General features: G+C 50.8%; 1 protein-coding gene across 2 annotated transcripts; it reads right to left on the minus strand.

Moving 5' to 3' along the window:
- Positions 1–253: 253 nt before the first annotated feature.
- LOC140895240 (dnaJ homolog subfamily B member 2-like) lies at positions 254–16,532 on the minus strand. 2 transcript variants are annotated; one of them, XM_073304672.1, is made up of 8 exons: positions 16,463–16,532; positions 4,474–4,732; positions 4,059–4,168; positions 3,310–3,363; positions 2,741–2,848; positions 1,794–1,896; positions 1,376–1,446; positions 254–855 (listed from the first exon to the last, which is right to left on the minus strand). In XM_073304672.1, the coding sequence occupies exons 2-8, from the start codon at positions 4,536–4,538 to the stop codon at positions 632–634; spliced, it is 735 nt and encodes a 244-aa protein (XP_073160773.1). In that variant the 5' UTR covers positions 4,539–4,732; positions 16,463–16,532; the 3' UTR covers positions 254–631. The 2 variants fall into 2 exon arrangements, with proteins under 2 accessions (XP_073160773.1, XP_073160774.1); XM_073304673.1 differs by lacking the exon at positions 16,463–16,532 and adding an exon at positions 7,004–7,126.
- Between the last annotated feature and the right edge of the window lie 9,312 nt (positions 16,533–25,844).

Below are 25,844 nucleotides of genomic sequence, written 5' to 3' on the forward strand. Positions count from 1 at the left end.
CTCCTGTATGCGATGGGAGTAGCAGCAATGGAAGATCCTTGAGCTGCAAACAGCCCCCACCATACTGGACCTCTAGAGGCCAGACCAGTCCTCGGCCGTGAGACAGCTCTGCTCCTGTCCTTGTCGAAGCAGCTGCTCACTGGCTGACTCTTCAGAGAATGACGGAGACAGAGACTGAGAGCTCTGGTCCCATCTGTATTGAACAGCTCCTCGCCTGCTGGCCAGTGCCATCTGGAAAACTTCACAACAGATCCCACTGTTCCTAGCGTTCTCCCCAGCCTGGGGGAAAGAGATTCTGGAAGTAGCTGGGATTAAGGGACAAGACCCGGAGATTGCTTCTGCCTGAGAACCTGCTTGTGTCGTCCTGGGGCCAACTGGTGGCATCAGGGAGCCGACTTGTTCCACTGGACACCTGACTCCATTCTTAGTTCCACACGGGTACTGACTTGTATCCAGAAGCAGTTGCATCCCACCCGTAGCAGTCCTGTTCTCCACAGCTAGCTCATTCCAGCCAGGAGCCAGCTCCTACCTGGAAGCTGATTCCTTCCACTCTGCAGCTGCTTCATTGTGTCTTGCTCCTGCAGGCATGCCTCCTTCCCCCAGCCTGGGCCTCTCTTCTCCTAGCATACAACTAATTCCTCCCGGCCTGCGGCTCGGAGCTGAGCTTCAACTCGGTCCTAGCATGGGACTCTTTCTTTTCCATGTGGGACTCTTGCCTCCCCACTGGTAACTCAGATCCAGGAGCTGACTTGTATCTGGCATGCATCTTATTACGTCCAGAGTGCACCTTGGTAGGCCCAGCATGAGATTCGTTCCCTGCTGCTGCTCTGCTGCTTGTCTCGTCAACAGCCATATCTGCAAGAAATTACCCTCATCAGCATTCGTAGAAGAAAACTTGTGCACCTCTCCAGCTACAGAGCAGCAGCCATGAGCCTGGGCTCAGCCCCTCCCACCGCCCTCCCATAAAAAGAGTCCTTGGGCCAATAACTGGACGCCCAGCTTTAAACTCCCATCCCCCACTGGGACATCACCTAGGACAGTAACAGAGGTCCAGCCTCACCCAGCAGCAGGGCCTTCACTCAGCACTAAAGACCTTGGTTGACCTTAAGGCCCTTATTCCACTCACGGGCTAGCTGTAGAGGATGGTACAAGGGGTGTTGTTCAAGAGCAGACAGGTCCAGAGGGACTTAGCTAGTGGCAGCTGGATTTGGGGGATTTGTTCAGTGGTGGGAGCAGCCAAGGGGACTTGGTCAAGGGCTGCTGGGTCCCGGTAAGCTCAGAGAGAGCCACTGCCTGCCCCAAGAAACTAGCTTTGCTCCTTCCCTGCTCTCAGTCTCTTGTGCCATCCATGGCCCAGGAAGACTCTGCTTCTCACCATTAATGTGGACAGATTTCAGCTCCCCATCCTCTTCAATTTCCACCTGCTCCTGCCCGTTCTCCACAGTCCTGGGAAGTAGACAAGAGCCAAAGAAGGGGAAGCATCTGTTTAGGAGTAACCTAAACACCTCACCCCCCTATATATCACTTCCAGACCCTCAACATCATCCCCCAAATCCCCAGCTATTCTCTTCTGAACCCCTTAGGGTGCTGTTCCAGACACATGGCCCAATCTGATAACTGCCCCATGCAGCAGGAGTCGAACATGGTTCTTCTGACCCGCTGAATCCACTGGGCCATGCTGCTCACCTAAACAATGGCCTGTTGTTCCTACTGGCCCAATGGGCTGCCCCCCTGTGCTGATGTAAGACAGGCTGGCTTAGCCAAACTTCCACCGGCTGGTGGCCCCTCCTTACCTTTTGGTTGTGATGCGTTTGCCATTGATGAACTTGGTCGAGGTAGAGAAGAAGCGGAAGTCTTTTCCTGCGTTGATGCTGGAGTTGAAGGGTCCAGAGGATCCTGAAAAACAGGGTGGTGAACACATTGTCAGGTGAGTTCAGCCAGTCCCAGGCTCCAAATGGCTCAGCGGGGATCGCTTAGCCTAGAGTGTGAGGGGAGGGGCAGTGGGGAACGAAATATATGGGAGGTGTGAAATTTAAAGGAAAATGTTCTTCTTGGATTCTGAGAGAGAATGTCCCTGTGAGTCAGAAGAGCTGGGGAGGGTGGGGGGTGACACAGGACGACAAGGAGCAAGGCCAACTACCAGGGGGTCTGCAGAGGAGAATGGCAGAAAGCCCATGGACAGGAATAGGGGGTGATTCTTACTCCCCATCTCCACTCCTTGGCTAAAGAGAAGCATGTCTGGCCATGCGAGAGGATCCCGTTGCTGACAGGCCAAGATACGATTGTGGGACTGTCTGGGGCATTGTGGACAATGACAATGAATTGTGGAGACTCCACAACCAGGCAGGACAGCCCCTCTGCTAGGCAGCCAGGGCTCCGGATGTTCTGTTGCCCTAGATTCAGAGAACATGCAGGGTCCATCGTACACAGCTGTACCGATGTGCGCCTCCCCTAATGGACCCTCCGGCTGATTGCCGTGGGAACTGTTCGGAGCTGAGCATGTGGAGACCCCACTGGGTTTCTGGAGAAAACCCTGCCATTCACCACTGGGAGAATTCAGGATAATTCCTCTTTCATTTCTCCCTTCAGCTGCTCTAGCCAAGTACCAAGGCCATGCTCTGTCCCAGCTGTGAGGACCTAAGCACCTGCTTGATCACGTCAGAACCTCCCTTCTGCTCCCTCAGGCCCCAGCTTCATTCCTGGGCCAGCTGGTCCCACAGAATCTTAGGCTCTCACTCACCATAGAAAGGCTCTTGTCCCGCAAAGAACTCTCTGAAGATGTCATGGGGGCTGCGAAAGTGGAACATAAATCTAGGGGCTCCATCTTCAGCCCTCGATCCCCCAGGCCCTGCAGAAAGGGAAAGGCAGAGACAGGAAATGGCAAATGCGGCACCCTGGTTGCCAGCCCTCGCAAGGGTCTTCAAAAGGAACGAGAACAGGAAGCAAACAGGACACCCTGCTTTGGGCTGCCAAGGCTGGGATCCTGTCTCTCCCCACTGCAGAGCTCTGGGGCCAGGAGGAAAGGCCCTGAGTGCGATGCTGATCTGGAACATGGCCCCTCCTCCCTTGGCCGATGGGCTCCCTAAGGATATTCGCAGGCGGACAGAAGCAAGCATTCTGTGCCCTGGGCTCCTGTTAGCCCTGCAGAGCCAGCCCAGCCCACGGAGAATGAGCCGGGGTCAATTCTGGTTCGTGCGTCACCAGCAGAATTGGGAGCAAAGTTCCAACCGCAGGAACAAATTCTGGCCTCATTGAAGCCAGAGGGTTGGGCAGGGTCAGCTGAGGGCAGGGTCAGGGTGGGTCACTCACCTGCCCCCGTGAGCCTGTTCTTGCTGTAGCGGTCGTAGAGATCGCGCTTGCTCTCTGGAAGGGAGAAGGAGCGAGAGGTCACCCAGCCCATCTTCTCGTTGCAGACACAGCGGCCCTTTCACCAGGCTGACCTCCCGCCCCAGTACTGAGCCAGAGGGGGCCTCGCTGTAGAGAAAGAACCTAGGAGGAACAGACATAACCTGCCACAGGGTCCCTGCCCAGCTATGGGAGATGTGTGGATACCGTGTCGCTAGATGCTACAGAGATCCCTAACATAGACACTGGGTGAACGGTGCCAGGGTAACTCCACATCACAGGGTGCAGGTGTGCCATGCTGCAGGATTCCAGTATGAGATGGGGCTCTGGCTTCTGTGCCAGGGGCCTACAGCATCGGACCTGGGTACCCCGCACCTAACCACAGGCAGGGGTCAAGGCCTGGCGAAAGGATGCCCTGTGGCTCAGCTGCAGGGTAACGTTCCTCCCTGGGGCCTGTGCTGGAGGGGAAGGGAGAACCTGGAATGATGGGGCCGGAGAGAGTAGCACCCCACCCGCTCCAAGAGGTGTCTCCAGGGAGCTGTGCAAAGCTGGTGCCCCAGGACAGACACAGACACAGAGCGTGTGCATCAGAAGCTGCTGCCCAAGCAGCCACAAGGAGCACAACACAAGTGCAGCGAGACGCGTGGGAGCATCGACCCGCAGTGCACTGAGCGAGGGCGGATGGCTGGGTTGGGGAGACGCTGTCCCCTTACTGTCCGACAGCACTTCGTAGGCCTCCGCGATCTCTTTGAACTTCTGCTCGGCGTGTTCCTTCTTCCCCGGGTTCTTATCCGGATGCCATTTCAGCGCCGCCTTCCTGTACCTGCACGGGTCCAGAGACAGTCAGTGACACCTGCCCATGCTGGCTTCAACAGGGCCCCTACACAACCCTTTACACCCCGCTGCAGGTGCCAGCCACTGTGCCACAACCCTCCAGTTGCACTGACCGGCAATAGGAGGAGCAACAGCCCCACTGACCAGAGGAGGGATCTCAACCAGGACCCCCACTTCTGTCTCAGTTAGGAGGAGGCCCTGGGGCTGGGAGAGTGCTGGCAGTCACGGACAGAGACAGGAGGAACCGTGCCCTCGAGATGTGTGGGGAAGGGGATGCTCCAAGGAAGGACTTACGCCTTTTTGATGTCCTCGTCCGAGGCATCACAGGGAATGCGCAGCACGTCGTAGTACTCCCCCATGGTGACCGTCAATCCTGGGCAGAGGCCAGCCAGCCAGCGGAGCAGCAGAACCAGCCAGGAGCGGGGGGGGCGTCTCTGGAGATGCAGCACAAGATGGTTGGGCTTGAGCCGTGGTCCGTGGAGATCATGGCCTTTCGTCTAGCTGGGCATTCTCATGCAGAGTGGCAACAGGTGCGTCCTGTGAAGAGCTGGCCCTGTGGAGCGCAGAACAGACCAATCAGCCTAGAGGTCCCAGGGAGGGGGCAGTTCGCCCCCCGCTGTCAGAAATATCCGGCTGCGGCCTGAATCGAGCACCGAGCCTGCACTCTCAACCCAAGCTCTCACCCTCTCTCCCCATGCTCCCGCTGGGTTCGGTCTGTCCTGAGCCCCTGTTTATTGGCATGTGTCAGTCTGTCCAACCCACTCCCCCTTTCCTGTGTCTACTAACGGTTCAGAAATCCATCTTTCCTTCTCTCCTGCTCAGTCTGGCCACCAAACTTTCTCCCTCAACTACCCTGTCCCAACCCACCTTGTCCATCTGTCCTGCCCTGGAGTCAGTCAGTTCTTCACTGAGGTTTCCATTGTCCCTGCAGGGCCCTCATTCAGATGTGTTAATTCCAGTCAGTCCTTGATAATGTAACCAGTCCCAATCCAGACAGGCACACCTGACATCCACCTGTGTCTCATGCCCCAAGCCTTCTTGCTCAATGGGCAGCAGTACAAAGTGAGTGGGTATAATGAGACACACATATTGTTCATAAAAATATGAGACAAATTCCCACATTCTCCGCCGCCGCAGTTCATTTCAAGGTGGTGTCCCTTCTATAGGCTAGCGATGGGGAGTGAGACATTAACTAATTCCCCGCAGATCAAAGCAGACCAGATAGAGAGGGTTGATTGGATTACAGGTCTGCACCACCTGCTGGGAGTGGCTGATCATTTTGATGTTGAGTGGGTGGCGCTTGAGATGTGGGTGGGGCATGGGAGAGTTTCCACCACTTGCTTTTTCTCCTTTGATCTCTCATTTCACCATTCTCGTGGGCTGAGCCTCTTACCCACTAGTTTGAAGTCAGGGCTCCCCTTCGCTCCCCCAGTGCAGGGGACATTGGGCCTTTGTCATTGGCATGTCCGTAAAGACAGATGGACCCGATAGATTAGGATTCGTACGTCTTTAAGGGAGAATACGGTATAACCGATGGCCTGTACTATTGATGGCCTCCTAGGACATAATGATTACCTCTTGTCATAGGCGCCAACTTCATGGGTGCTCCAGGGCTGGAGCACCATGGAAAACAATGAGTGGGTGCTTAACAGTCAAGCTTCCCCCTCCCCGATTCCCCCCAGGGCCTCTCACCCACTGGCGGCCACGTTGATCAACTGCTCCCCCCCCCAGCACCCTTCACCCGCCGCGATCAGCTGTTCCGTGGTGTGCAGGAGGCGCTGGGAGGGAGCGGGAAGGGGTCTTGGGCGGAGGGGGGGTTGAGCAGCCCCCTCAAGTAGAGAAGAAGTCGGTGCCTCTGCCTCATGTCCTTAGCCATCGGTGCTATCTAGTCTGTCTGTGGTATTTATAGAACGCCAGTTAGACAAAGTGGGGGATTTTAGCGTTTTGCACGAACACTGTGTGTGCCTTAGTTTCCCTGTGTGCTGTGTGTGTAACGAGGGGTGGGGGGAATTGTTGTTGCAGAGGATTAGGTGTGATCTCACCTAGCAGCCTGCACCCCGGACACTGGCCTGGACATTGTGGAACTTAGTAACCAGTGACCCGGAGGCCCAGCCCAGCTTGGGAGCCTGCCGGTTCTGGCCAGTGGGAGGACAAAGGGCTGAGGCGAGAGGGCCCCGGTGACCTGCCCAGCCAGGGGGAACAAAGGACGGGAGAGAGGAGGCCAGGGGGCCTGTCTGCCTGGGACCAATGACACAGGATAGATGAGGGGCTGTTGGGGGAGGCGATATGGGATGGTCAGCTGGAGGGAGGGGGCTGCTGGACTGGGACAAAGAGCAGCTTGAGCCCATGGGGCGGGGACAGACCCTGATGGACGTTGATGAGACTGGCCAGGCCCCAGGCCCTGAGACGTGCCTCTGCTGGGTTTAGATATACGATAAACCCCCCTGTTTTACAACAGTGGCTGAGATCAGGGGGCATTGCTCCCTCTGGGTGTGGAGGCCCTGGGTGTCCAGTGCAAGCCGTCTCACTGCAGGGGCTCAAAGAGAGAGAGGCTGCTGAAGGCTCCGAGGTTCAGTACCAGGAGGTGGCGGGGCCAGAGGTCCTAACCTCGGAGGGTCAGTGCAGCCCTCCCGGAGGGCTGACACACTGAAGGGGGTTCCTCCCAGGGGCCGTATGGAGCCGAGAGAGCACAGCGCCTGTGAGTCCGAGACAACCAGTCGCTGTAGTATCAAGGCATGGTGGCTCCTAAGTATTAGGGCTCGCTGCTGATACTGTTTGGTCATTAGGCTTTGATACCATTGCTCAGCAGGTGGTGGTGTCTCACTTTTGGGTGTTGGCGAGAGGGGCGAGGCTGATCTGGAGTGGCTTTGTTGTTCCCTCTCTGATGGATCTTAGCGGGTTCTGCTGGTCGATTGGTCTTCAGCCCTGAGGGCTCTTACGTGGGCTCCAGTCTGTCCTTCCTCTTGTTCGTGGTGTGTATGGGCCGTTGGAGGGTCACTAAAGAGACTGTATAGAACTGTGGTGCTTTTAGTGTGTTCCCCACAGCCAGCTCCGCGCCTCCATCTCCTCTGGCTCCGATGGTGCCATTTACACCCTGCCAGGGGCGGCGCAGACTGGGGATGGAAGAGGGGAGCTGGCTGAGGCTCAACTCCCATAAACCTGGGGTGCTGTTTGCGGGATGGGGAAGGCCCGGGCAGAGTTGGGGAGGGTCGTATCTGCCCCTCTGACTGGATGGGGCATCCACCACATGTCACTGGAGCTCGCAGGTTGGGGGGGTCTGGTTGGTTACTTTCTCGGCAACTGCCTGGGGGCCAGGTGTTGGCAGCACCTGGACTGCCTGTCTCCTCTGCCTCTGGCCAGGAGGTTGTGACCGTTTCTTTCAGAGGCAGCCTGGCTACCCTGACCTATGCCTCTCTCCCGTCTGAATGGGACTCCTGCAGCCCGCCAGGCCTGGGGCTATGCTATAAATCCATTCTGAAACTGAAGCTGGTGTGGACAGGAACAGGTCACTTGCTAAGCAGGTTTTCTCATCGTTGAGCACATGGGCCTTCTCTGAGCCCTTCACTGCAGGATCAGAACCTCCCAGGAATTTGGGATTTGCCCTCGCATCATGCTGCGAGGTAGGGAGACTACTATTATCCCCATTTTACAGCTGGCAAATCGAAAGGACTCGCCCAGGTCTGTAGCAGAGCAGGGAAGAGAACCCCAATCTGTGGAGTCCCAGGCCAGTGCAGTAACTGCAGCGTGGCGCCACCATGGGGTGAGATTTATAATGGCAGCCAAAGGGAGAGTGAGATGCTGGGAAGGAGCCGGTGGCCGTGGCACATGGAGGTACCAATGACATAGGGAAGGATAGAAGAGAGGTCCTGGAGGTCAAATTGAGGTTGCTAGGTAAGAGATTGAAGTCCAGGACCTCCATGGGAGCATTCTCTGAAATGCTCCCAGTTCCACACGCAGGGCCAGTTAGACAGAACTGCAGAGTCTCAATGCGTGGTTGAAACAATGGTGTAGGGAGGAGGGGTTTAGATTTATTAGGAACTGGGGAAATTTTGGGAAAGGAGGAGCCTATACAGGAAGGATGGGCTCCACCTAAACCAGAATGGAACCGGATTGCTGGCACTTAACATTAAAAAGGTCATTGAGCAGTTTTTAAACTCAGGGCTGGGGGAGAGCCGACAGGTGTGGAGGAGCACATGGTTCGGACAGAGACATCCCTTAGAGGAGGATCTAGTAATGGAGATTCTCTATGTCCTAGTAAGGAGGAGAGGATGGAAGATAAAATACAGGTAGGATCTGATGAGACACAGTCAAATGAAAAAATAGTGATTATAGCTGGACCACTTGGTAATAGTGACCATAATATAATTAAATTTAACATCCCTGTGGTGGGGAAAACACCCCAGTGGCCCAACCCTGTAGCATTTAATTTCAGAAAGGGGAACTACACAAAAATGACTAAATTAAACAGAAATTAAAAGGTACAGCACTGAAAGTAAAATCCCTGCAAGCGGCATGAAAACTTTTTAAAGACGCCATAATAGAGGCTTAACTTAAATGTATACCCCAAATTTAAAAATATAGTAAGAAAACCGAAAACTAAACAACAAACGTGGCTAAACAACAAAGTAAAAGAAGCAGGGAGAGGAAAAAAGGCATCCTTTAAAAAGTGGAAGTTAAATCCTAATGAGGAAAATAGAAAGGAGCACAAACTCTGGCAAATGAAGTGTAAAAATATAATTAGGAAGGCCAAAAAAGAATTTGAAATACAGCTAGCCAAAGACTCAAAAGTAATAGCAAAAAAACATTAAGTACATCAGAAGCAGGAAGCCTGTTAAACAGCCAGTAGGGCCACTGGACGATCGAGGTGCTAAAGGAGCACTCAAGGACAATAAGACCATTGCGGAGAAACTAAATGAATTCTTTGCATCGATCTTCATGGCTGAGGATGTGAGGGAGATTCCCAAACCTGAGCCATTCTTTTTAGGTGGTAAATCTGAGGAACTGTCCCAGATTGAGGTGTCATTAGAGGAGGTTTTGGAACAAATTGATAAACTAAACAGCAATAAAAGTCACCAGGACCAGATGGTGTACACCCAAGAGTTCTGAAGAAACTCAAATGTGAAATTACAGAACTACTAACTATAGTTTGTAACCTATCATTTAAATCAGCTTCTGTACCAAATGACTGGAGGATAGGTAATGCAACGCCAATTTTTAAAAAGGGCTCCAGAGGTGATCCCGGTAATTACAGGCCAGTAAGCCTGATTCAGCATCGAGCAAACTGGTTGAAACTATAGTAAAGAACAAAACTGTCAGACACATAGATGAACATAATTTGTTGGGGGAAATTAAAATGGTTTTTGTAAAGGGAAATCATGCCTCACAAACCTACTAGAATTATTTTAGGGGGTTAACAAGCATGTGGACAAGGGGGATTCAGTGGATATAGTGTACTTAGATTTTCAGAAAGTCTTTGACAAGGTCCCTCACCAAAGGCTCTTAAGCAAAGTAAGCTGTCATGGGGTAAGAGGGAAGGTTCTCTCATGGATTGGTAACTGGTTAAAAGATAGGAAACAAAGGGTAGGGATAAATGGCCAGTTTTCAGAATGGAGAGAGGTTAATAGTGTGTCCCCCAGAGGTCTGTACTGGGACCAGTCCTATTCACCATATTCATAATTGATCTGGAAAAAGGGGTAAGCAGTGAGGTGGCAAAATTTGCAGATGATATAAAACTACTCAAGATAGTTAAGTCCCAGGCAGACTGCAAAGAGCTACAAAGGGATCTCTCAAAACTGGATGACTGGGCAACAAAATGGCAGATGAAATTCAATGTTGATAAATGCAAAGTAATGCACTTTGGAAAACATAATCCCAACTATACATATAAAATGATGGGGTCTAAATTAGCTGTTACCACTCAAGAAAGAGATCTTGGAGTCATTGTGGATAGTTCTCTGAAAACATCCACTCAATGTGCAGCTGCAGTCAAAAAAGCAAACAGAATGTTGGGAATCATTAAGAAAGGGAGAGAGAATAAGACAGAAAATATCCTATTGCCTCTATATAAATCCATGGTATGCCCACATCTTGAATACTGCGTGCAGATGTGGTCACCCCATCTTAAAAAAGATATATTGGAACTGGAAAAGGTTCAGAAAAGGGCAACAAAATGATTAGGGGTATGGAACGGCTGCCTTATGAGGAGAGATTAATAAGACTGGTACTTTTCAGCTTGGAAAAGAGATAGCTATGGGGGGATATCATAAAGGTCTATAAAATCATGACTGGTGTGGAGAGAATGAATAAGGACGTGTTATTTGTGCCTTCTCATAACAGACACACTAGAGGCCGCCAAATGAAATGAATAGGCAGCAGGTTTAAAACAAACAAAAGGAAATATTTCTTCACACAACACACAGTCAACCTGTGGAACTCCTTCCCAGAGGAGGTTGTGAAGGCCAAGACTATAACAGGGCTCAAAAAAGAACTAGATAAATTCATGGAGGATAGGTCCATGCGAATACAGACTAACACGGCTGCTACTCTGAAAGGTCCATCAATGGCTATTAGCCAGGATGAGCAGGAATGGTATCCGTAGCCTCTGTTTGCCAGAAGCTGGGAATGGGTGACAGGGGATGGATCACTTGGTGATTACCTGTTCTGTTCATTCCCTATGGGACACCTGGCATTGGCCACTGTTGGAAGACAGGATACAGGGCTAGATGGATTTTTGATCTGACCCAGTATGGCCGTTCTTATGTCCTTATGATTTGTCAAGAACAAATTGTGTCAAACCAACCTAATATCTTGCCTTGGCAGGGTAACAAGCCCTATGGATGGGGGGAAGTGGAATATGTGGTATATCTTGACTTTAGTAAGACTTTTGATACTGTCTCGCATGACTTTCTCATAAACAAACTTTGGAAATGCAGCCTAGATGGAGCTACTATAAGGTGGGTGCATAACTCGTTGGAAAATCGTTCCCATAGAAAGAACAGGAGGACTTGTGGCACCTTAGAGACTAACCAATTTATTTGAGCATGAGCTTTCGTGAGCTACAGCTCACTTCATCGGATGCATTCAGTGGAAAATACAGTGGGGAGATTTTATATACACAGAGAACATGAAACAATGGGTGTTACCATACACACTGTAACAAGAGTGATCAGGAAAGGTGAGCTATTACCAGCAGGAGAGTGGGGGAGGAGGGGGGAACCTTTTGTAGTGATAATCAAGGTGGGCCATTTCCAGCAGTTTACAAGAACAGTAGGAGGGGAAATAAACAAGGGGAAATAGTTTTCCTTTGGGTAATGACACATCCACTCCCAGTCTTTATTCAAGCCTAAATTAATTGTATCCAGTTTGCAAATTAATTCCAATTCAGCAGTCTCTCGTTGGAGTCTGTTTTTGAAGTTTTTTTGTTGAAGAATTGCCACTTTTAGGTCTGTAATCAAGTGACCAAAGAGACTGAAGTGTTCTCCGACTGGTTTTTGAATGTTATAATTCTTGACGTCTGATTTGTGTCCATTTATTCTTTTACGTAGAGACTGTCCATTTTGGCCAATGTACATGGCAGAGGGGCATTCCCATAGAATGGTTCACAGTGGTTCACAGTCAAGCTTAAAGGGCATCTCGAGTGAGGTCCCGCTGGGATCAGTTCTGGGTCCAGTTCTGTTCTCTATCTTCATCAATTATGTAGATAATGGCATACAGAGTACACTGATAAAGTTTGCAGAGGATACCAAGCTGGGAGGGTTTGCAAGTGCTTTGAAGGATAGGATTAAAATTCAAATGATCTAGACAAACTGGAGAAATGTCGGAAGTAAACAGAATTAAATTCAATAAAGACAAATGCAAAGTCCTCAATTTAGGAAAGAGCAATCAGTTGCACACATACAAAATGGGAAATGACTGCCTAGGAAGGAGTACTGTGGAAAGAGATTAGGGGTTGTCATAAATATAAAGGGAAAGGTAAACACCTTTAAAATCCCTCCTGGCCAGAGGAAAAACCCTCTCACCTGTAAAGGGTTAAGAAGCGAGGATAACCTCGCTAGCACCTGACCAAAATGACCAATGAGGAGACAAGATACTTTCAAAAGCTGGAGGGAGGGAGAAACAAAAACTCTCTCCCTTCTGTGTGTGTTATGCATTTGCCGGGAACAGAAAGGAATGGAGTCTTAGAATTTAGTAAGTAATCTAGCTAGATCTGCATTAAATTCTGATTTCTTTAAATGGCTGATAAAATAAGCTGTGCTGAATGGAATGTATATTCCTGTTTGTGTCTTTTTGTAACTTAGGGTTTTGCCTAGAGGGATTCCCTATGTTTTGAATCTGATTAACCTGTAAGATATTTACCATCCTGATTTTACAGAGGTGATTCTTTTACTTTTTTTCTTCAATTAAAATTCTTCTTTTAAGAACCTGATTGCTTTTTCATTGTTCTTAAGATCCAAGGGTTTGGGTCTGTGTTCACCTATGCAGATTGGTGAGGAGTTTTATCAAGCCTTCCCCAGGAAAGGGGATGTAGGGTTTGGGGGGGAAGATGTTTCCAGGCGGGCTCTTTCCCTGTTATATATTTGTTAGACGTTTGGTGGTGGCAGCAATAAAGTCCAAGGGCAAAAGGTAAAATAGTTTGTACCTTGGAATTTTTAACCTAAGCTGGTAAAAATAAGCTTAGGGGGTTTTCATGCAGGTCCTCACATCTGTACCCTAGAGTTCAGAGTGGGGAAGGAACTTTGACAGGGGGTCAGAGTGGACCACAAGCTAGATATGAGTCAACAGTGTAACACTGCTACAAAAAAAAAAGCCAACATCATTCTGGGCTGTATTAGCAGGAGTGTTGTAAGCAAGACATGAGAAGTAATTCTACCGCTCTACTCCACTCTGATTAGGCCTCAACTGGAGTATTACGTCCAGTTCTGGGTGCCACATTTCAAGAAGGATGTGAACAAATTGGAGAAAGTCCAGAGAAGAGCAACAAAAATGATGAAAGGTCTAGAAAACATGACCTATGAGGGAAGATTGAAAAAACAGGTTTGTTTCGTCTGGAGAAGAGAAGACTGGGAGGGGGGGACATGATAACAGTTTCAAGTACATAAAAGGTTGTTACAAGGAGGAGGGAGAAAAATTGTTCTTCTTAACCTCTGAGGACAGGACAAAAAGCAATGGGCTTAAATTGCAGTAAGGGAGGTTTAGGTTGGAAATTAGGAAAAAATTCCTGTCAGGATGGTTAAGCACGGGAATAAATTGCCTAGGGAGGTTGTGGAATCTCCATCATTGGAGATTGTTAAGAGCAGGTTAGACAAACACCTGTCAGGGACAGTCTAGATTGCCACTTGTCCCAGACGACGGGAAAAAGGCTAATGTAGTGCCCATCTTTAAAAAAGGAAAGGAGGAGGATCCTGGGAACTGCAGGCCAGTCAGCCTCACCTCAGTCCCTGGAAAAATCATGGAGCAGGTCCTCAAGGAATCAATCCTGAAGCACTTACACAAGAGGAAAGTGATCAGGAACAGTCAGCATGGATTCACCAAGGGAAGGTCATGCCTGACTAATCTAATCGCCTTCTATGATGAGATTACTGGTTCTATGGATGAAGGGAAAGAGTGGATGTATTGTTTCTTGACTTTAGCAAAGCTTTTGACACGGTCTCCCACAGTATTCTTGTCAGCAAGTTAAAGAAGTATGGGCTGGATGAATGCACTATAAGGTGGGTAAAAAGTTGGCTAGATTGTTGGGCTCAACAGGTAGTGATCAATGGCTCCATGTCTAGATGGCAGCCAGTATCAAGTGGAGTGCCCCAAGGGTCGGTCCTGGGGCCGGTTTTGTTCAATATCTTCATAAATGATTTGGAGGATGGTGTGGATTGCACTCTTAGCAAATTTGCGGATGAGTGGTAGATACGGTGGCAGGTAGGGATAGGATATAGAGGGACCTAGACAAATTGGAGGATTGGGCCAAAAGAAATCTGATGAGGTTCAACAAGGATAAGTGCAGGGTCCTGCACTTAGGACAGAAGAATCCAATGCACCACTACAGACTAGGGACCGAATGGCTAGGCAGCAGTTCTGCGGAAAAGGACCTAGGGGTGACAGTGGACGAGAAGCTGGATATGGGTCAACAATGTGCCCTTGTTGCCAAGAAGGCCAATGGCATTTTGGGATGTATAAGCAGGGGCATAGCGAGCAGATCGAGGGACGTGATTGTTCCCCTCTATTCGACATTGGTGAGGCCTCATCTGGAGTACTGTGTCCAGTTTTGGGCCCCACACTACAAGAAGGATGTGGAAAAATTGGAGAGAGTCCAGCAAAGGGCAACAAAGATGATTAGGGGTCTGGAACACATGACTTATAAGGAGAGGCTGAGGGAACTGGGATTGTTTAGTCTGCAGAAGAGAAGAATGAGGGGGGATTTGATAGCTGCTTTCAACTACCTGAGAGGTGGTTCCAGAGAGGATGGTTCTAGACTATTCTCAGTGGTAGAAGATGACAGAACAAGGAGTAGTGGTCTCAAGTTACAGTGGGGGAGGTTTAGGTTGGATATTAGGAAAAACTTTTTCACTGGGAGGGTGGTGAAACACTGGAATGCGTTACATAGGGAGGTGGTAGAATCTCCTTCCTTAGAAGTTTTTAAGGTCAGGCTTGACAAAGCCCTGGCTGGAATGATTTAATTGGGGATTGGCCCTGCTTTGAGCAGGGGGTTAGACTAGATGACCTCCTGAGGTCCCTTCCAACCCTGATATTCTATGATTCTATGATAGATAATACTTAGTCCTGCCATGAGGCAGGGGACTGGACTAGACGACCTTTCGAGATCCCTTCCAGTCCTATGATTCTCTAATAGGCAGGGTGGGGACTGGCCATGAAAGGCAGTGAAAGCAAAGACAGGTAGTTCCACAGTATGCATCCGATGAAGTGAGCTGTAGCTCACGAAAGCTCATGCTCAAATAAATTGGTTAGTCTCTAAGGTGCCACAAGTCCTCCTTTTCTTTTTGCGAATACAGACTAACACGGCTGTTACTTTGAAACAGGTAGGTTATGTTTCATGCAGTAGAGAAGGAGGAGCCAGTGAATGGAGGCAAAGAGGGGGTGACATGGCAAAGCCATGGGCTAGGACATTGGTTCTCAAACTTTTCTTTTCACAGACCACTTGAAAATTGCTGAGGGTCTCAGGGGACCACTTAATGATCTTTCCAAATGTCATTTGTACCATTAGCTAACTATTGTAAAACTATATAAAAAAACCTTAATAATAAACGTTTTTTTGTACTACAAATAAAAGCATGCTCATATTTTAATATCAGTAGTCTTACCTTTCTAATGTGATGGATGTGCCATCTCTCCCCCTACCACAGCAGCCCCCGAGCTGGGGCTCGGAAGGAGGGGGGTCTCTCCCTCTCTCCCCCTACCACAGCAGCCCCTGAGCTGGGCCTGGGAAGGAGGGGGGTCTCTCCCCTGCCGCAGCAGCCACAGAGCTGGGGCAGGAAAGGAGGGGGGTCTCTTCCTGACAGCTGCAGCCCTAGAGCTGGAGAAAGTCGCCTCTTTCTCTGGTCGCCGCAGCCCTGCACATCCCAAATTCCCCCGCCCCCTCTTCTCACCCCACGGCCCCCCTCCCACCTACCCCCTATTCCCCCCAAGGCCACCACCTCGCCTTACACATGCATCTTCTCCAGGATCCAGGCACCTAATTAGTGGAGCCACGCCTGCGCGGCTCCACTAATTAGGTGGGTGGCCCTTCATTCTCTTGTGTGCAGCCGCCCAGGCGTGCACCTTAGAGGGAACTATCCACGGACCCCTGAATGGAGCTCGCAGACCACTGGTAGTCCGCAGACCACAGTCTGAGAACCTCTGGGCTAGGAGAATGATCTTTATTAGGTTATTAGGCCCACACTCAGGAGACTCTCGCTTGACACTCTGGCTTCTTCCTTCTCCATTTTTTTCTGTCTGCAGCTCTGGTCCAGTTGGTCCAGTTCTCCTTCCTTAGAAGTTTTTAAGGTCAGGCTTGACAAAGCCCTGGCTGGGATGATTTAGTTGGGGATTGGTCCTGCTTTGAGCAGGGGGTTGGACTAGATGACCTCCTGAGGTCCCTTCCAGCCCTGATATTCTATGATTCTATGAGTTGCATCGTGGGCTCTCCAGTCGCCACCTCTGCTCCTTCACAATCCCCCCCTTCTTTTTGCTTCCCCATCCTTGGCACCTCTACCCAGCTCACCCCACTGCCCAGAGCCTCTCCCCTGCTTAGCAGCTCCTTTGGGGCTTTACCGCTTGAACACAGCTCCGGCCATACCTTACTGCTGCAGGAGAGAAGATCCCAGCTGCATCCTGGTCTCAAGAGTCCCGCCTCTCTCGGATTTCACTGCACACCTGGGGCTGCTCTGGGGAGGTGGGGCAGGGCAGGAGCCCACTAGCAGCCCCTCATATTCCTCCACTGCTGATTAACAACTGCTGCAGCCAATGGAAAGCTCGGTCTGATTGTGATGTCAGGGCTTTGCACTTTCATTCAGGAGGTTACAATAATCCACCACAGGCAACAAGTGGGCAAGATGCTGTGACGGTTTAACCCTTTGTTTGACAGTCCTTCCTGTCACCTGCAGTGCACCCCCCCACTATTAACTCTTTCACTGCTGATACGTATTAGCATTTTTAGGAGTCATGCCTTGTTGCAGAGCAGCCCACACTCTTCTCTCTCCCCCTTAGGGTGACACAGGATCCCCAGGACTGAGTCACCTCGTTCTGTGGCCTGATAGATACAGAACATCCTCTACTGCTCTGTTAACATTCGCCCCATCCACACACAGGGTGTTCTGTGAATTAACAGAGCTTCTGCCTGTGTGTGCCTGCCACTGGAGATCGCTGCACTGAGCACATATGCCCTCGCACTTCAGGTGTTTCCCGGGCCCCAACTGCATTGGGTCCCGAGCTCTGTGTAGCTCACATGGCTGGAATCCCAGCCAGCTGTCTGTGCTGATGCTCGCACTACCGGAGTCCCAGCTGAGCATCGCCAGACACCCGCACACATGGCACTGATAGGGCTTTGGGACGTAGAAGTTCCTCCTCTATGGCTCCTAAAACAGGACGGGCTAGTTTGTGTAAACTCTCAGTGGGTTTTTTTTGAAAAGCTGCTTGGATTCCAGCCACCGTTCCTCCCAAGATCATGGTGGTTTGGAGCCAGGGCCCATTTTGGGACAGGCTCCCTTTGAGTTAGTCCCACTAGCTGAGTGACACAGAGTGAGACAGACAGCGAGAAATGGAAGAGAAGGGATGGAGTGAAAGCAGCGAGCAGATGATCCAGCAGGTGGGTGGTGGGTGGGTGGCTGCAAGGGGTGGGGTGTAGAAAAGAACCTGGGGGAAATGAGGGAAGAAGAGGTTAGAGGGAGGAGGAGACAGTGGTCTGGAGTGAAACAGATGCTGAAAAAGAGAGGTGGGGGCAGGGGGAAGCAACCAGGATTCCAGAACAGGGAAGAGAGGAGCAGAATGTGTGTGTATGAGAAAGAAAGAGGCACCAACGACTTTGTGAGACGGAGGTGTCAGAGCAGAGATGCTGAAGTGAACTGGCCATTTACAGTGTAATTAGTCATGAGGCCACCCGGTCCAGCCAGGAATTCTGAAGGAGCTTAAGTACGAAGTGGCTGGGCTCCTAGCAAAAATATGACACCTCTCCTTCTATGCTGTCACTGTTGTAGATGGTAGCAAATATTGGGCCTATATTTAACAAACTCTGTAAGGGCGATCTGGAAAATTCTAGACCTGTAAGACATATCTGTTCCTGGCACAGTTTCTGCAAAGGAAAGTCATGTCTCACTAGTCCCTTAGAATTCTTTAAACATACCAATGAAGTAACAGCTAAAGGAGACCAGTTGCCATCATTTATTTGTATTTCAAAGGGCCTTTGACAACACCCCACACAAGAGGCTGCTAAAAGGCAAAGTTGTCATGGGGTGAGAGGCAAAGTACAGTTACGGCTCAAAAACTGGCTAGGAGACCGAAAACAAAGAGTAGGGTTCAATGGTCAATTTTTCATCATGGCCAAAGGTTAACAGCAGGGCCATAAGGCTCTGTACTTGGTCCCATGTTGTTTCATTTATGTATTAATGACCTGGAAAGTGGGAGAGTAGTGAAGTAGAAAAATGCCCAGTTGACACAAAATTGTTTCAGTTCGCTAGGACCACAGAGAACTGTGGGGAACTTGAGAGAGATCTGAACAGGTTTGGTGAATGGGAGAGATGACTGCAGATGAAATTCAATATTTAGAAATGCAAAGTAATCCACATTATGGGGGGAAATGTAAACAACTCACACCTCTTACAGGGGTCTGAATTAACTGGACCAGCCCAAGAAAAGGACCTGGGTGTCATTGCAGAAGCTCAGTGTAAACCTCTGCTCAATGTGCAGCTGTGGTCAAAAAAGCAAACAGGATGTTAGAGTGCATAAGGGATGGGGTTCGTAGAGTCTGAGGCCTGAAGGGCCACTGTGATCATCTTGTCTGACCTGCTGTAGAATACAGGCCCCACCGTCAGTCCCGGAATAGAGCTTTTAGAAACCCATCCAATCTTGATTTAAAACTTGTCCGTGATGGAGAATTCAGCACAACCCTTGGTAAGTACACAACAAAACCTCAGCTAAGTTCTAAGCCTAAACAAGGAAAGTGTGTTTTCCATCCACCCCAAATTGAGTTTTTGGGACAGACAATAAACAAAGACGGACTCGGTCCTAGTACAAAGAGCACAAACACATCAGGCTGATCCACAGAAAAAGCTTCATCTCCTTGGTCATTTCGGTCTTCAGTTCTTGCCCTCCTTGGATTTAGAAGCCAGTCTGGGCATGAGGAGGAGAGGAGAAACCCTCAGCCCTCCCATCCCATCCAGCGCTCTCCAGTCCAACGGTCTCCTGCAGAGTATCCCAGAGACTGTCATCAGACAGACGCTCACACAACCTAACTTGGCATTCAGGTCATAGCTGCCTTTGGCATGGGGTTTGTGCCCACTCTTCTCCCCCCGCAGCCCAGCGAGGCCAAATTTCCCTCCCTCATTCCCCTGCTGCATTGTGGCAGAAGCTCCTTCTTTCCCTGGGCATCTCCATGCCCTGGGCACACCCTCAAAGAGAGACAAAGCAAGAGCACCGAGCCACAGCAGTCAGGGGCTGTAACCTTCTGACGGCACCGGGGAGAGCCAGGCACTCTCTGGGCTCTTATAGGGCCCCGTCACCTTAGTGTGTGAGCAACAAGCAGGACTCAATGCAACAGCAGCAATGTTGAGATCCGGAGCTCCCTGCAGCCCCAGGACACAATTGGCTGCAAGGCCCCGGGCCCTCAAAGCAGTGCTCCCATCCCTGACTAAGCAGGTCCTGTTTAGCTGGCTTCTCAGTGAATAATAAAGACACTGATGCTGAGAGTTCTGGTCCCAGTCTTTACTGAACAGCCCCTTGCCTGCTCTGCCAGCGGCCTCTGGAAACCTCCCTCCCAATGGATCCTGGTGTTCACAGCATTCTCCCCAGCCTGGTGATAAAGGAGTCATGGGAACAGCTGGAATTAGAGGATTGGACACCAAGGTGGCTTCTGACTGGGAATCTGCTCGTTCTGCCTAGGAGATGACTGGTTATGTCTGGGAGCCGACTTATTCCCCCCTGGGGCCGACTGATTACATTTGGGCACCGACTTGTTCCATGTAGCAGGCTGCTTCTTGCACTCAGAAGTGGATTGACTGTATCTGTGAGTGGACTCATTTTATCCTGCAGTTGACCACTGACATCTGGGAGCAGACTGGTTGCATGCAATACCTGACTTGTTCTTCCTCGTAACTGATTCATTTCAGCCTGCGGCCAGCGGGTTATATCCGGGAGCAGCCGACTAGCTCCTTTAGAGAACAGCTGTGATTCTCCTGGTGGGACTGGACTTGTTCCTCCTTGGAGCTCGCTCCGTCTGCACAAGAGCTTCTTGGTTCCATCCAGGAGCTTCTTCATTCCACCCAGGAGCTTGTCCATTCCATCTGACTGCCTCTTCTTTGTTCCACCCAGGAGTAGCCTCCTTCCACCTGGGAGCAACCTCATTTCAGTTGGTGGTAGACTCTTCTCATCTGCAATTGGCTTGTTCCTCCACTCAGCAGCCAGCTCATTGCTCCTGTCAGCCACCTTGGTGCAGCTGGCCGCTGACCTGTTCCACTCATAAGGTGATGTGTATCTGGGAGCTGGGGCATAGCCAGCAGCCGACTCTTTCCATCCAGCAGCTGCTTCGTTGCATCCAGCTTGCAACTTGTTCCATCCAGCATGCAGCTCGTACACAGGAGCTGAGTCAGGTCTCTCTTGGGTCCTGCTCCATCCATCATACAACGCACACTCCTCATGTGACCTGTATCCAGGAGCTGCCTCAGGTCTGTCTTGTCCCCTGCTCCATCCAGCATGCAGCTCATATACCACAGCTGACTCATCTCTGTCTTGTGGCCTGCTCCATCCACCGTACGACGCAGACGCCTCATGCATCTCGTATCCAGGAGTCGTCTCCTGTCTGTCTGGTGTATCGTTCCATCCACCGTACGACGCAGACGCCTCATGCATCTCGTATCCAGGAGTCGTCTCCTGTCTGTCTGGTGTATCGTTCCACCCATCGTATGACGCAGACGCCTCATGCATCTCGTATCCAGGAGTCATCTCCTGTCTGTCTGGTGTATCGTTCCACCCATCATACAACACATACTCCTCATGCAACTTGCATCCAGGAGCAGACTCAAACTCATAATGTGACTCATTCCATGTGCCATGCGGCTCATATCCCTCATGTAACTTGTTCCACCCATCATAAAACTCATATCCTCCATTCAACTCATTGCATGCTTCCTGCGACTCGTATCCAGGGTGTGATTCACTCCTTGCTGCTTCTCTGTTGCTCCTCTCAGCACCCGTCACACCTGCAAGAAATCAGACTTGTTACGCCCAGAATGCACCTCGCTAGGCCCAGCATGAGAGTTGTTCCCTGTTGCTGCTCTGCTGTTTGTCTCCTCAACCGTCAAGAATTGACCCTTGTCAGCATTTGTGGACCCTCCCAGCGCTGCCTTGAGAAGAGTCTTTGGGCCAGTAACTGGAGGCCCAGCTTTAAACTCCAATCCCGCACTGGGACATCACCTAGGACGGTAACTGAGGCCCAGGCCCACCCGGCAGCAGGGCCTTCACTCAGCACTAAAGACCTTGATTGACCTAAAGGCCCTTATTCCATTCACAGGCTAGCTGTAGAGGATGGTACAAGGGATGTTGGTCAAGAGCAGACCTCGGGGGAAGAGGCAAAGTGGGGACAGGGCCTCGGGGGCGGGGCCATAGTCCTGGCGCCCGTGGGCCCCCCCACACTTCTAGGGAGCTTCCAACACTTGTGTGTAAGCCTCCCCTAACAGAAGACTCATGCACTGCCTATGGATTAGGCCCTTCTTCCCCCGAGGCCCCACGCTCGCTCTGCCTCTTCCCGCCCCCTCTCCTGAGTCTCCCTACCCCATCTGGTCTGTTCCCCCCCCGGACGCCCCCGATCCGTCGCTCGCTCCTCTCCGCCTCTTCCCCTCAGGGACCACCACACAGTACTCGTTCTGCTCTGCGCTGGGCGGATGGCGTCTGGGGGGAGAGGCGGAGCAGTGACAGGGCCTCAGAGTGGTGGGTAGGTGGGGCCACAGTCTGGGTGCTGGTTCCCTCCCCACAGTTCTAGAGAGATTCACTCCAAAGGCGGCAGGCCAGCAGGCCTCCAAAGGGAGGTGACCCCCGCCGCATCCTTGGCGTTTGCCCTCCTGCATGACCAGCGTTTTGGGCAGAGGCTTAGCTTCCCCCAGCCTCTTACATGGGCCGCCCATGCGTTCACTGAAAACGATAGAATAGGTTGTTATTAAGGGGCTGGGCCCTGACCTGAGACTGCAGAGGCCTGGTTCAAGTCTCCGCATTTCCTCAGACTCCCTGGGGCAAGTCACTCCCCTGCGCAAGGCGGAGAACAGCAGTGCTGCTGCACAGCGGTTGTGAGGATAAATACGGGGAAGAGTGGGAGGTGCTCCAGGACTGCAGTGACAGGAATCGGGTAACAGGCAGACGGTGTGAACAATGAAAGTACAAAGGCAGGGAACAGTTCCCCAACTAAGCAAAGCATCAGGATTTTAACAGGAGAATCAGCCAAGATCAAAGCACACTAAAGCCACTGTCCAGTGCAGCCAGGTATAGAACAGTACAGAGGAAGGGTGGTGTCAGCATCCCTGCTTCACTGCTGAGGACATTGCAGCATAGAGCTGGGAAGCGGCTGGCCCAAGGGTACAGCGAGGCAGGAATAAAATTCAGGTCACCTGAGCAGCAGGCCTTTCCTGCATCCATTGGGCCAGGCTGCCCACCTCAAATGTGGCTCCTGGTTCCCTCACAGGCTGCTCCTCTGTGTTGCTGTGAGATGGGATGATTTAACCGAGGTCAGGGCTACACTAAAAAGCTTTGGCCTCATATGCTGGTTGGAGTTTGAAAAAACCACACCCCCCATCTGACATAGCTCTGCTGCCAAAAACCCAGAGTAGACGCAGCTCTGTCAACAGCAGAGGGCTTCTGTTGGCATCGCCAGCCATGTTGTTACTGTAGTGACAGAAAAACCTCTTCTGTCGGCATAAACCGTGTCTACACTGTCTGCCAGTATGGCGATACCGGGATAGCTGTATCAGCAGGACCCGTGTAGTGTAGACTACCCCCGAGCTTTAAAATGAGTGATGGCCCCTCTTAGCAAGGTCACACATCCAGGAACAAAGACCGTAGGTCACACTTACTAGATGGGGGGCTGTCTCCTGGAATGCAGTGACTGAAAAGGCTTTAAGGTCCTGGGGGATAACAAATTGGACAGGAACTCCCAGGGTGATACTGTAGCTACGAGGGGTAATGCGATCCTTGGATGTATAAGCAGAGGAATATCTAACCGAGGTAGGGAAGACGTATTACTTCTGTATACAGCATTGGTAAGACTGTTACTGTAGGACTGGGTCTGTGTCCATTGCTAGTGGCCACACTTCAAAGATGATGTTAAAAATTTTAAAGGGTTCAGAAGACAGAAAAATGATTAGTGGTCTGGAAAACCTGACTTCTAGTGAGAGACGAAAGCCGCTCACGGTGCTTTGTTTGGTAAAGAGAAGGTTAAGAGGTGGTTTGATCCCAGACTGTAAGAATCTCGCTGGGGAGGAGATTTCTGACACGAGCTGGCTCTTTAGGGAAGCAGAAAAAGGCATAAGGAGATTCAGGGGCTGGAACCTGAAGCACGGCAAATTCAGACGAGACAGTGAGGGTAATTAACCATTTGCAGAACTTGCCTGGGGCTGGGGTGGATTTTCCATCACTTGCCATTTTTAAGTCATCACTGGATATTTTGTAAATGAGACGCGATGGCTCCAGCGGGAGTTACGGGCTTGATAGAGAAAGTACTGGGTGAGATTTTCTGGCATGTGCTATGCAGGAGGTCAAACTAGACCGTCGCAATGGTCCCTTCTGGCCTGAAACTCTTATAGAGGGGTGAATTTTTTGGTTTCTTTATAAAATTTTCATGATTTTTTTTATTTTTTGTCGTCCCCTTTCCTCTTCCCCCCTCCCCACTCAGTCTTCCCCATGTTACCTTTTTGCCATGAGGTCACTAAAATGAATCCAGCCCAGGGCTTTCTTGGCAATTTTATCTTCTTTTTTCTTTTTCTTTTACCTCTCTGTAACTTTTCACAACTTTTCCAACATTGGAAGTGTCACTGTGGCAGACTTCCAGCATCTCATTCTTTTACCACTTTGTCACTTTTTAAAACTTTCTCAACTTTCAAAAAGTTAGAGTGCAAAAAGAAAAAAGTGGGGGAAAACCCTCATCATCATTCCTTCCCTTTCATTCAGTGGGGAACAGGAAAGAAACAAAACCCAGAAATTTAGAAATATTTTGGTTTATGTGAAACAAAGGAAAAATTTCAATTCCAAACAAAATGGAATGAAAATATTTATTTCATCTTGAAATTTTCCCTTGAATAATTTAATAGAAAATTAAATTTCTGACCAAAAATTTCATTTTCGACAAAATCTCATTTTTCATCAGGAAAACTTTTCCATCCAAAAATTACCCTCAGCTCTACCCGAGAGACTTGAGTGGGGTTAAAACTCACCATAGAAAGGATCTCGTCCCGCAAAGAACTCTCTGAGGATGTCACGGATGACGGCAAAGTTGAAAGTAAATCCAGGGGCTCCATCTTCAGCCTTCGATCCCCCAGGCTCTTCTGGGGAAAGGCAGAGACAGGAAATGGCAAACACGGCGCCCAGGCCCTGAAGCCGGCTCTCACAAGGGTCCTCAAAAGGAACGAGAACAGGAAGCAAACAGGACACCCTGCTTGCAGCTGCCAAGCCTGGGATCCCGTCTCTCCCCACTGCAGAGCTCTGGGGCCAAGAGGAAAGGCCCTGAGTGCGATGCTGATCTGGAACGTGGCTGTGGAAACGTGGCCCCTCCTCCCTCGGCCGATGGGCCCCCTGTGGATATTCACAGGCAGACAGAAGCAAGCATTCTGTGCCCTGGGCTCCTGTTAGCCCTGCAGAGCCAGCCCAGCCCGGGGAGAATGAGCCAGGGTCAATTCTGGTTCGTGCGTCACCAGCAGAATTGGGAGCAAAGTTCCAACCGCAGGGACAAATTCTGGCCTCAGTGAAGCCAGAGGGTTGGGCAGATGTAGCTGAGGGCAGGGGCAGGGTGGGTCACTTACCTGTCCCCGTGAGCCCGTCCTTGCCATAGCGGTCATAGAGATCGCGCTTGCTCTCTGGAAAGGAGAAGGAGCGAGAGGTCACCCAGCCCATCTTCAGCCGAGTCCAGCTCTCGTTGCAGACACAGCGGCCCTTTCACCAGGCTGAGCCCCCGACCCGAGAACTGAGCCAGAGGGAGCCTGCCCGCAAATGGGGAGGGACAGACATGGGACTGTCACAGGCTGGCCTGGGCCAGCGCCTACGCCGATGCTCCCTGCCCACCTCTGGGAGGCACTTTGCTACCGCTGCGCTAGACGCCATGGAAATATCTAACGTAAACGGCCACTGGGTGAATGGTGCCAGGGCTGTGCCATGTGCAGAGGTGCTACCATGCAGGATTCCAGTATGAGACGGGTCTCTGGCTTCTGTGCCGGAGGCAACGGCATCAGACAGGCAGGGATTGGGCCTGGCAGAAGGATGTCCCATAGCACAACTGCAGGGTAACGTTCATCTCTGGGGTTGTATGGGGAAGGGAGAGCCTGGAATGATGGGCCCAGAGATGGTAGCACCCCACCCGCTCCAAGAAGTGTCCCCAGGGACCTGTGTGGAGCACTGGGGTGCCCCAGAGGAGGCAGAGAGACAAGGTGGGTGAGATAATATCATATTGGGCCAACTTCTGTTGGTGAAAGAGACAGGGACTGGAAGAAGAGCTCTGTGGAGCTCGAAAGCTTCTCTCTCACCGACAGAAGTTGGTCCAGTAACAGATATTACCTCCCCCACCTTGTCTCTCTAATACCCTGGGACCAGCATGGCTACAGCAACATAAGAATGGCCATACTGGGTCAGACCAAAGGTCCATCCAGCCCAATATCCTGTCTGCCAACAGCGGCCAATGCCAGGTGCCCCAGTGGGAGTGAACCTAACAGGTAATGATCAAGTGATCTCTCTCCTGCTGTCCATCTCCACCCTCTGACAAACAGAGGCTAGGGACA

The sequence above is a fragment of the Lepidochelys kempii genome, chromosome 11, assembly GCF_965140265.1.
Source record: "Lepidochelys kempii isolate rLepKem1 chromosome 11, rLepKem1.hap2, whole genome shotgun sequence".
NCBI lineage: Eukaryota > Metazoa > Chordata > Testudines > Cheloniidae > Lepidochelys > Lepidochelys kempii.